Here is a 12,347-nt window from a genome sequence, read left to right on the forward strand (position 1 = left end):
GACCTTTACCGTTTCATGGCTTCTGCTGAGAAACTAGTTCGCCACGCCTGGGTGCCAGACGACCTTAGTCCCGCCCACAACATTTGAGGTCGGGAAGTTCGGTCTGGCATTGCTCCGTTGTGGAGCAACTATGCTCGCCCCAGACCTGGGCGGACCAATCAAATCAGGCTTTACGATGGACAGGTGAGCAACAGCGTCTCGTCTATCACGTCATCTGAGCACGCTTAGGTTGATTATGTTTGCAACAAAAACGCTGTGGCTAGGAGACAGATGGCTTCTAAGACCCCTTATGGAAAATGCATATTATTTCAATGAGGTTGTATCACTGAAAACGATTATTTCTGAAAACTTTGGCCAAAGTTGAGATGTGGGAAAACTTGTGGTTTCACTTTCATCAAGGGAAAACAGCGCTGTTGCATTGTGACATGTTCCCTCGTTCGTTTGAAATATCTGATTGACCACCTGTTTGAGGGATTTGCGACAGCCTTTCCCAGCTGTTTATAACATGTTTGTAGCATATCACTGTTCAATGGAATTATTTTTAAAAACGGAGGAGATATAGGCTATCAGCTTTTTCTAATCGCCTACTACGTATCTCTTAGATTTTGCTAATGAGTGTTGTAGGAGATATTGACAGCACAATAACTTTCACAAATGACCAGAAAACAATGTAAAGGCATTTGTGGAGAAGAAGGATGGTTCAAGTTTCCTCCTACATTTCACGGTAAGCTATTTCGTTGCTCTGATTGGTTAGATCTATCCAATTGAGTGCAGAGGCATTCCCCCCCTGTATCGGTTGAAACACGCCCCATAATTACATCCCAATGGAGCAGTATCAGACTCATATTCTGACTAGAATTTGAGTATGACAACATCAGGCTAACACTGAACTTGAATCAAGCATTCTTTAGAACGCAGCTGATCAAAACTTTCACTTTCAATGAAATTCACTAGCAAACGGACTAGGCTACTTATCAGCCTACTACACGTCAGGAGAGGGGCCGCTCATATAGCCACCTACTCCCCTTAATTATAGCAAATAATTGAGACTTCCAAAGAGTTTTTGTGAGAGCTACTTTGTTAACGTTTGGGAAACTGCGAGTAAGGGCCTGCGACCACAAAGCCTAAGCTGCTGAAGTGCCGCGAAGGTGCCGCAAATGAACCTGAGAAACAATTTGTTATATAAGGGAATTTAAGCTCACAATATTGAGACCTGCCCATACTCTCCCAAAGCTCCCGGGAGCTATTAGGGAGCGGCAAACTCAGGGGGAACAATGGGAACATGCAACAGAGAGCAGGCAGGAGAAAGAACACACCGACACACACACACACACACACACACACACACACACACACAGGAATGTGTGGCTCTTCTCTGTTGCAGGATTAGGAGATCATGTGATCTGGCACAGGGACACTGAGGAGCCAGCCCAAACATAAAACCCAGGATAGAGGGCCTCATTGAATGTGGAGTGGAGTGTATGCAGGTGGGTGAGTGTGTTGGAGGAGACGCTGTAAAAGGACAGAGTGCCTGCTGGCCAGTCCAGGTACACTCCTACTCTGCTGGAGCAGGAGGAGGGGGCAGGTATGGCAGTCTCCTTATTATTGTGCCAGGCATAGTAACTGTTACCATAGCACTCCAGTCTCCAGGACTTGTCATTATATCCAAACCTGCTGCTTTCCCCACTCACCTCTTTCCTCTGGATGCTTTTATATGCCACTGCTATATAAACCACATCACCACCACTCCACTCAGCCTCCCAGTAGCAGCGTCCAGACAGACCCTCTTTACACAGCACCTGAGGCCAGTAGGAGTCAAATCTCTCTGGGTGGTCAGGATACGGCTGCTCCTCACTCACATGTGTCACCTTTCTGTTCCCCTCAGAGAAAGAGAAATGTCTGTATGCTGTGTTTGGGTCCAATGTGAGCTCACAGGCATCTGCACATAAGAGGAGAGAACATCCTCATCAGAACATGGGGTAAAAAAGGACATGTTTACACAACACACACACACACACACACACACACACACTAGGGCTGGGCGATAAATCTATTTTATTGATTAAATCAAATTTAACGTTCAGGTCGATTTATTTGGATGAAAATCAGTTTTCTGAAATGTGCAGACAAACACAGCCATAAAAGTGCAGATGTGCACACACACACACACACACACACAAACAGAGAAACAGAGTAAGCAGCCGGGTCGATTTATTTGAATGAAATACGCTACTCAGAATAGTGTAATGTCGGATCGTGCAGGCAGCACAAACACAGACAGTGCAGAGCTCACAAACGTGAGGAAATAATTGTGAATTGTAGGCCTAACTAAGGGATGCAATAATGCCACCAACAACCAAAATCATTTATTACATGTAAACTAAATGTAACTAAACTAAATGTAATGTAATTTCATTGTAAATCAAATTAAATGATTTCTCCTCTTTGTGAATGTATGTGTCTTCATACAGATTCATTTAAAACATGTTGCAAAGATAGGCGTATTGCTTCAATCTGTGTATTTCATTATGCCATAAGGCTATTTGCCTTGTCTTACTCTTTAATAACTTCGGCTATTTATTCATAATCTTCCATCCTTCACAGTAGGCCTACTCGTGTAGCTCACACATTCTCACCAGCAAACAGTGTTGCCAGGTTACGTGACGAAAAACAAGCAGCAGGTCTCTGACAATAAGCCCAAAAGAAGCGATCCAAGACCAAATACAGTAGTTAGCATCCACTCCCCGAACCCTTGACATTACATTTATGGGGTGGTCATGTAAGAGGGGCCTACAGTTACAGTGCAGAGCCGATGCAGAGGCATAGGTTAAAATGCCCTCTGTGTACGTGTAGACGCTGCGTAGATTCTACGCAGAAACAACACGAAGCAAGCCCAAAAAAAGTGATCGCATAAAAAAACACGCCCCCAAAACCGCAATCCGTGACTTCACAAAAAACAAGCCCAAAGTAGATTATAATAAGCCGACTATGGCAACACTGCCAGCAAAGACCTATCACCTGTCACTTATCATTGTATGGGAGGTTTTTTCCATCATTCGCGCATTATAATCATCAGCCAATCAAGGTGGTCACCTTGTCACTTCAATCAAGCTCGTGCATGAGTAATGATGTCAACCACAGCAACGGAGCTCGTATCTTATCTTAGGAGTGGTCACTTTTCCTTACTAAGAGTAGGTCTACTAAGAGAGGCTTTGTGAATAACTTTTAAAAGAAAACTCTAGCTAAAATATTTTAGTGCGATATAGGAGTACTCCTTGTGGTAAGATAAAATGCTTCGTGAATATAGCCCCTGAACAAGAGGCTTTTGTGCAACAGGCGAAGAATACAGAAAGATGAACCATAATGCACCTTTACTGTAGTGGAGTTCGACCCAGTCTTTGGGAACCAATGCTTTAAAGGCCTTTCACATACAGTGGTGGCCTACGGCACAGTGACATAGCTGCTTAATAAAGACCACTTCATCATAAATAGGATATCAGTACATCACTCAACAGTAGATCAACACTTACATTTTCTCAGTTCTCCACGGGCATGCCTTTAAAGGAGGGAGAGAAAGAAAAAGAGGGATAGACAGAAAGAGCATAAGGAAGAGAGAGGGAGAATCAGAACATTAACGCCCCACTCTGTAATCGTCAGCAGCATGTGAAATGTTCTCATATTAAGGGTTGTAGAATAAAATAAATCTATTCATGTTTTAGTAGAAGTAAATTCTACCATTATTAACAGATAATAATCTTCACCAACTTGAATGTTTTAAATGGCTATACAATAAAGTTGCTGTGTTATAAGAGCAATAGTCCACACAAAGCCTTGTTGTCAGTGACCTAGTAGGTCCAGATGGTGAATGTTTTCAGACTATTAATGAAACTGCATTGACATTAGACCTGACTGTGGCACGACCACAATGACACTCAACACACTCCTTACCCATAATGTGCTGCTGGGTAGATATACAGTACATATATAAAGATACAGTGTATTAAGAGCAATGAGCCACTTAAAATCTTGCTGTCAGTGACTCAGCAGATGTATTCTAACTTTGTTGTGATGGTATGTTGTTGATGAATGTTTTCAGAGTACATCATATCGTTCATTATTACACGGCTCTTCATAATGCTGCAGAATGCTCCATTCACTTGAATGGGCCTTCCCAACGTTCGGTGGTCTGCTAATTCTCAATAACAGACCGTTGCTAAGTATAACTGACCGCTGTCAAGGAAAATAGGTTTTGTGCTTCTAATTCACATTTTTCATATCACTACGGAAGGACTGGAACTTCATTCAAAAGTGAAAGCAGACGGTTGATCAGCTGTGTTCTAAAGAATGTTTGATTCAAGTTCAGCGTGTGCTGTTGCGAACTATTTGTTTCTCAGCAAAAGCCACAATGAAACGGTAAAAAATAGGCTATAGCCTAGGCTATCTAGGCTAAAGAGTATTGTGGGGAGTTTATTGTTTCGTTTTGGCAAGTAGCCGTGTAATAAGCGGGATAATGTATAGAATGCCGGTCATTATCGGGACACTGCGCGTGCCACAGGCACCGTTGGAGGTGCGACAGGCCTAAGGCCCAGCAGAAAGACCACCACACTGTAATGAATAAATAATGTATCGCTGACTCAGCCATATCAGACATTAGACTGGACTCTGACATGACTACAATGACTCAACACATTCCCCACTTAACCCATATGCTGGGTAGAAAACACACTGAAATAATGTTGTGTGGTGAACATACTGGTACTGAAACCACGTCTCAAACACATTTAAATAATGTTGTGTGGTGAACATACTGGTACTGAAACCACATGTCAAAGACACTGTTTAAAAGCCTGAGGAGAAAAAAAAAAAGTCAAACACAAACCTCAATGTCTGCAGCTTACAGCTGATGCCACTTTTCAGTGCACTCAGAAGCTGAATTTCATTGATGTTTAAGTGATTGTCACTCAGGTCCAGTTCTGTCAGGGAGACCATGTGCTGCACAGCAGAGGCTACAACCCCGAAGAATTCCTCTGTCAGTTTACAACCAGCAAGTCTGCATAGAGTGACAAAGTGCAAAATGCAGATAGGAATGATGTCATTTAATTTAATCACTTGTATAATGCATAAAGTCCATATAAAATCTTAAAATATGCACTCTTAAAATGAATGTGTGGAAAACAACACAACTGGTGTTGTTTTTTAACACATTTCTGTGTCCAGATAGGGTTTCCCGCAGCACTTTGCAGTCAAGGCCTTGGCAAAACGCCAATCTCCCTTCTCCGCAGAACGCATTAAAAAATAAGAAGAAACATGTCATGAATCGAAAAATAATCAGATTTTATAATCTTTACATATGTGATATTGTATGCCTCCGAATCAGAGCTAGTGAGCGGAGCTGAGCGGTGCAAATATATCGCTCCTCGTTCTCAAGAATCAGTCAAATCGCGAACAGCCACAACTAAGTTTAATTGTCAGGTGTGATGAAATGCGTTCATATTCCACTTTTTATGTCATAAACGTTGCAGGCCTATGGAAAGGTTTAGTGGTAGGGTTGTCCAATGATCAAGTTGTTGCTTCAATTTGTGTTTTAATTTATGCGACGCACCGATGCTGGGTTCATCCGTTTGGCGCAAGTTTAAAATATTTAGCCGACTGCGTGATTTGTTATTTTCGTTCTTTTGGCAATTAATCCCGACTGATCCCTTTAGCTAACGTTGCCAAGCTTGTTTGTCGTTGCACTATCAGTGTTGCAGTCTTTTAAAATAAATGTTCTGAGTGAAATATATTGCCGTTGCTCTTAGTTCTTTGGGACCGGGGAGCTAAATTGACCTGACGCGAATTTGACCGGAGAAGCGGCCGAGTAAACAGCCACCTGCTCTCAGCACAGTGTTGACTTGCGCGTCTAATCGGACGCGCAAGACTGACAATAGACGGGCCTAGGCCCGTCCAGGCCCATCTGTGCCTACGCGTATGCTTTCTAAATTATTTAGCTAACTCCATCCCCATCAACGACCTTAGGCTATATGGCCAATATCTTTGAAATGTAACGGTCTTGGTTTATTAGTTGGCATGCCTCAGACTCGTGGTGTGAGCGGTATGGGAGCGGAACAGAGCGGCCACTCCGGCCTCTAAATGAAAAAGCGCTCCGCGCTCAAATTCCATCCATATTACACAAAACTATAAAATGATCTAAACTTCATTCACTCTCGGTGTATAGATCAGGACAGACTTTCGGAACAGGCTGCAGGTCAACAGTCTGACAGCCTGCATGAAGATAAGCATTAATGGTCCAATAAAACAGTGCAATTACCAAAGGGCCCTTGAAATGATCTTTTTAAAGCCAAAGAGGATGGCTTGTAACAGTGCTAGTTGTCAGCTCTGCATGCCATAAGTAGTGACTGATCACATTTGCACATTTTGCACTTTCTTTTGCACTTGTTCTATAGTTTGTAATAGTCTTTGTTAAAATTGCACAAATTGCACAAATATTTTGAAATATTTGCATACTGTTGTATAGTTTGTTTGGTGTTGTTACTTTGTTCTTTGTTAACTGTTATTTTGAGAAGCTGGTTATTTATTTATAATGTAGTGTTTAATAAATAATTGTTAAATATACAGAGTCTTACAAGACGCCAACACCCACACCCCCCCCCCACCGACGGCAACCGATACAAGATCCCCCCCCGCTCGGATGGCAACCGATACCAGACCCCCCGCCCCCCGGGACCTACGACCTACCACCTTGACTAACACATTTCCTGCGGGAAACCCTGCATGATAGGCTATTTTTGGCAATAACCATATCAATTATGGTATGGAAATACACTGCGTTCCAAATTATAATGCAAATTACATTTTTCTCAGATTTTCCTAAATAGTTGATGCAAATGACAGTCAGTATAATTTTCAAGTCATCAACCGTTAGAGTATAATTCGAATTTTATTGAACAAACCTCCCAATGATAACAGTATTTTCTTCAAAAATAAAAAACTCAAAATGCACTGTTCCAAATTATTATGCACAACAGAGTTTCAAGACATTTTATAGGTTGCAAAGAACTAAAAATGGTCATTTGTTGAATTTGCAGCATTAGGAGGTCATATAAATTAAATCAAAAGTTATTTCAATCAAAAACATCTTAACAGGCCAAGTTACATATTTACATAGGACCAATTCTTTCATCCATTGAACTTGTGAGTTCTTGGAGAGTTTCTTTTGCAGGATGTCAGAATAGTGTGGTGATTTTATTAAGGCATCATGCTTGTATGTATTTGTTTATCAGAAATGATTCCATTTATCAGAAGAATGTTGTTTGTGCAACTGTTATGCAACATTTGCTGGAAGTCATGGGACTGGACTGTCAGAGACTAAGAGTGAAAGTAGACAAAACAGGGCCTGGGAGAGAAAGGTACTTACCAGAAGGGCATAAATAGAAGGAGCTAGCAGAAGAGGAGATGCAGAGACTTTCCAGAAAAGGGGAAGTGAAACCAAAGTTGGAGTGACACATAGAACCAAACGAAACATACCCTGCCTGGCAACAGCTTACACATAGAACCTGGTCACATGTATTCTGCCTAGCAAGAGACATTTTTTAATGTTTACATGAGAAGGGTTTTCCACCAATATCTCAAGTCCAAAAACAGTCTGATTGGCTAAAAGGGGCCTGGTGACGTTCCTGGGGATAGGAATGCCTCCCAGGCCCCTGAGAGCATAAAAGAAAGAACAGGCACATTCAGATCAGATCTCATCGGGGTGGCAGCTGCAACTCATCGCTTATTGCCTGACGGTCCAGTCCTGACGCTGTTTGGATTGTATTTTCACTGCAATACGGCGAATAAAGGATCAGCAGTCTTCAACATCTCTTGTCTTGGTGTTCTCCTGCGGGTCTTTGACATCAGAGTGCTAATTGGGTTGGAGGTTCTGAAAGTGGATACTTTTTCCACGACAATAGCCTCCCAAAGCTTCTGCTTGGATGTGAACTGCCTCCCACCCTCATAGATCTTTTGCTTGATGATGCTCCGAAGCTTCTCAATAGGGTTGAGGTCAGGGGAAGATGGGGGCAACACCATGAGTTTCTCTCCTTTTATGCCCATAGCAGCCAATGACCCAGAGGTATTCTTTGCAGCATGAGATGGTGCATTGTCATGCATAAAGATGATTTTGCTACAGAAGGCACAGTTCTCAGTTCACAAAACTCTACATACTTTGCCGAGGTCATTTTCACACCGTCAGGGACCCTAAAGGGGCCTACCAGCTCTCTCCCCATGATTCCAGCCTTGTTGGGACATGGTGGCCATTCACCAACCATCCATCCATCTGGACCATCTGGGGTTGCACGGCACTCATCTGTAAACAAAACTGTTAGAAAATTAGTCTTCATGTATTCCTGAGCCCACTGCCACATTTCTGCTTGTGAGCATTGTTTAGAGGTGGCCGAATAGTAGGTTTATGCACACTTGCAAACTTCTTGAGGATCCTACACCTTGCAGCTCGTAGGACTCCAGAGGCACCAGCGGCTTCAAGTGCCTGTTTGCTGCTTTGCAATGGCATTTTAGCAGCTGCTCTCTTAATCCTATGAATTTGTCTGGCAAAAACCTCCTTATTATGCCTTTGTCTGCATGAACCCGCCTGTGCTCTGAATCAGCGACATGTTTCTTCACAGTACGATGATCACACATACGTTTTCGGGAAATACCCAATGTTTTCATACCTTGTCCAAGGTAGTGCACAATTTCACGTTTTTCAGCAGCAGAGAGAACCTTTTTCTTTCCCATATTGCTTGAAACCTGTGGCATGCTTAATAATGTGGAACATCCTTAAGTAGTTTTCCTTTGATTGGGCTCACCTAGCAAACTAATTATCACAGGTGTCTGAGATTGATTTCAATGATAAGAATACAATCCATGAGTTTAATAGAAAAACAAAAAAAATAAATGTTTATGACACTTAAATCCAATTTGCATAATAATTTGGAACACAGTGTAGTAGGCTACTATTCACCAAAGTAATGTATTCATACAGTCTTGGGAGCCGTGCACAACAAATTAAACTTGATCCTGACTATCATCAGCAATAAACTCTTTTTCCTCGTCTACAGTTAGAACTCCGCAGTCAGTCATCTTTGTTCTCATTGTACATGTGAGCTGTCCATCTTGCAGCACATGTAAACATGTCATCACCTTTATCATTAATATCATGATATGACAAATTCTTATCAAGTGAACCACAGATTGGTTGGAAAGTTTAAATGGAGCAGATGAAACACAGTGTTACTACCACAGCAGCTGTTACTTGTTGGAGTATAAATTCCCTACATCTCAATGAAGAGTTGTAGTGAAAAGAGAAAGCAGTTCACGCCTGCCTATAATCTTTGGTCCAAGTGTTAGGCAGTTGACAGTGGCTGTCATGGCAACATTACAGGAGGAGCAGAAGAATGCAGTGAAATTGGATTCACGGTTGATATTTAGTGCAGTCCTAGGCTATCAGATTTTGAATTTTTGTAGGCTACATTTGGACATAACAAAGCACTTCAGCTTAACTGCATGATCGAGTGATGTGATGTACACTACAGTATAATGAATTAAAGAAAACAATAACTGTAGGAGCCATTTATATTCACCTTTTTGCTAGGTCAATTTAGCTATTTGGGGGAGTATTGCACTGGGTGTGGCACTCACTGGGAATTAGGTATATTTACAGGTGTGGCAATCAATTAGGGAATGGTGTGGATGGCGCGGAGCACCCACTCCACTACAGCACGCCACAGCACTTTATTAATTTATTATTTTCTACATTTATAATAAACAGGATCACCACCCAAAGAGAGCTAATGCCTGGACCTCTTTCTGCTATGCGTTGAGAACACCATGCCATCCATACCGAGGCTTAAAGGATATCAACAATAATTATAGTGGATGGAATCCACCATCTTGAAATCTCCTGGCTTCTTCTTATTATTATTATTATTATAGTGGATGGAATCCACTATCTTGAAATCTCCTGGCTTCTTCTTCTTATTATTATTATAAGGGAAAATTAAATTTTTTGCAACATCCATAACGCCAATGAAATGTGATGGTATGGTATGATGTGAATGATTACATGAAATTTGAGCAGTGGATATTTTTGGCTGAAGAATGTGAATCAGAAAAAATGCACAAAAAATGAATGTTATACAAAAGCCAAGACATTTCACTGGCGTTATGGATGTGACAAAAAGTCAATTTTCCGTGGAATTGCCCATTCAAGAATGAATGCGACTCCAACCACTTAACGTACAGACATGTTGAAATAACCGTTGTGTAGGTCTCGAGTTTGACAAGAGAGTTGTTATTTCAGATTTTTTTAAAAGTTTATACTTTTTGAGAAATAGGGGATTAAAAATGTTAAAAAGCTCATTTTCCCCCCATAGACTTGAATGGCTGTGATGTCATAATGGCCTAAAGCCAGCTGCGCTCGTTAAGCTCCCAGAGTAGTTCCCGGGCTAATCAGAACACTGGCACAGGTGTCACCTGTGAATCCAACTGTCTCAGCTTCTAATGCATACAATCTGGCGCTCCCTAAAACTACACATCCTGTTGAAGTGTTTCCCATGTGTGAAAATAAAAGTCACAGCCATATCTCATGCTTTGCACATTATATCTCCAGAACGCACATGCTTCAAATTTGGTACGAGTGTTTGTATGGACTCAAAGATGAAGTGAGTTGATGTTGGGAGGTCAAAGGTCAAGTCCATGAATACTCTGAGCGCGATATCTCAAGAATGCCTTGACATACATGCCTGAAATTTGGTATGAGTGTTTGTATGGACTAAGAGGAAGTAAATTGATGTTGGAGGTCAAAGGTCAAATGTCAAGGTCAAAAACACCTTGAGTGTTATATCTCAAGAACGCCTTGACACGCAAGGTTTTTTGGTACGAGGGTCTGTATGCACTCAAAGATTAAGTGATTCAATGTTTTTTTCCAGGAATCTCCCCGCCAACATTAAGCCAGCAGCTTTCCATCCACTATTGTAATTCCTCTGACATTACATTTCTAGTATTTATTGTTGCTATCCATTTTCATCCGAAAACAGTTTCAGACTTTCAGTCACTACACATTCTCTGGGACTGTCTGCAATATTAATAATATCGCTTTTACACTTCCTCAGTGTTCTGGTGTTTCCTAAAGGAAGAGACCGACTTGCCAGAATGCATAATTAGGCCTAGCAAAAACACCCAGCGTTAGAAGCTTTATTAAGAGACACAATCTTTGAAAAATCCATGCATTCTATAAGTATTAAATATAAAGAAAAATTATATTTGTCTCTATTTTATTTCTTTATTATTGCTATTGTTTCATTTATTGCCATTGCTCCATGATATGATCTGAACCGTGAGTTTGGTGATCCTCATTTTCATTATAATATGATTAACGGGAACGGCAACTTTCCATATTTCAAAAAGTATATATACTCTTTTGATCCCGTGAGGGGAAATTTGGTCTCTGCATTTATCCCAATCCGTGAATTAGTGAAACACACTCGGCACACAGTGAGGTGAAGCACACACTAATGCCGGCGCAGTGAGCTGCCTGCAACAACAGTGGCGCTCGGGGAGCAGTGAGGGGTTAGGTGCCTTGCTCAAGGGCACTTCAGCCGTGCCTACTGGTCAGGGTTCGGACCGGCAACCCCTCCGGTTACACGTCCGAAGCTCTAACCAGTAGGCCACGGCTGCCCCTATGTCAGTTAAGTGTTAAGTTAAGCTAAGTGAAATGTTATGTGTGGACCCTTTCAAGAGAGTTCCATTATCAGCATCATAGTTGGCCCCACAAGACTTCCTTTTTAACATTCCATATGTTATCTTAATTCAGAGGAAGTAGATTGGGAACCAAATAGAACGTTCAAGCATTGTTGTTGTTTTTATTGTTGAAAGGGTCTATATGGGACACATCAGCAGGAAGTATTTATACTAACACATCCACTTACATAAACACTGTAAACAATAATAATAAACAATGATAGCCAATGTTTCACAAATTCATATCTTGATTCTATTGCCCAAAAAAGAGTAATCATGATATTCCCAAAGTGTGAATGTATAAATAAGGACTCTATTTCACAGTTTTACTGACCTCAGTTTTTCCAGATGGCTTTTTGAGTTTCTAAGACCAGAGAGCAGCTTCTCTTCTGATGTTTGCAGATCACAGCCACTCATGTCCAACTCACTCAGTTGAGAAATGTATGACTGCAGAACTGAGACCACAATCTCACAGGAGCTGCGTTTGAGTCTACAGCTGATGAGTCTATAGTGAGAGAGGAAAACACTATGAGCAGCATGTCCTCTATACCAGTGTTTCTAAAACTATGGGC

The 12,347-nt window shown here is 41.5% G+C and overlaps 1 protein-coding gene across 7 annotated transcripts in view; it reads right to left on the reverse strand.

Moving 5' to 3' along the window:
- Positions 1-832: 832 nt before the first annotated feature.
- Positions 833-12,347, reverse strand: part of LOC125298619 (NACHT, LRR and PYD domains-containing protein 12-like) — a 69,674-nt gene continuing 58,159 nt past the window's right edge. For 3 of the 7 annotated variants that reach the window (XM_048249415.1, XM_048249416.1, XM_048249418.1), the window contains 4 exons: positions 12,110-12,280; positions 4,880-5,050; positions 3,531-3,556; positions 833-1,939 (listed from right to left, as the gene is read on the reverse strand). In XM_048249415.1, the coding sequence (XP_048105372.1) occupies positions 1,395-1,939; positions 3,531-3,556; positions 4,880-5,050; positions 12,110-12,280 (913 nt within the window). In that variant the 3' untranslated portion in view covers positions 833-1,394. Of the gene's footprint in view, positions 1,940-3,530; positions 3,557-4,879; positions 5,051-7,064; positions 8,357-12,109; positions 12,281-12,347 lie in introns of those variants that run through there. The other 4 variants (XM_048249417.1, XR_007194230.1, XM_048249420.1 and 1 more) reach the window with 4 other exon arrangements.

This window comes from Alosa alosa, chromosome 7 (assembly GCF_017589495.1).
Source record: "Alosa alosa isolate M-15738 ecotype Scorff River chromosome 7, AALO_Geno_1.1, whole genome shotgun sequence".
Lineage (NCBI taxonomy): Eukaryota > Metazoa > Chordata > Actinopteri > Clupeiformes > Clupeidae > Alosa > Alosa alosa.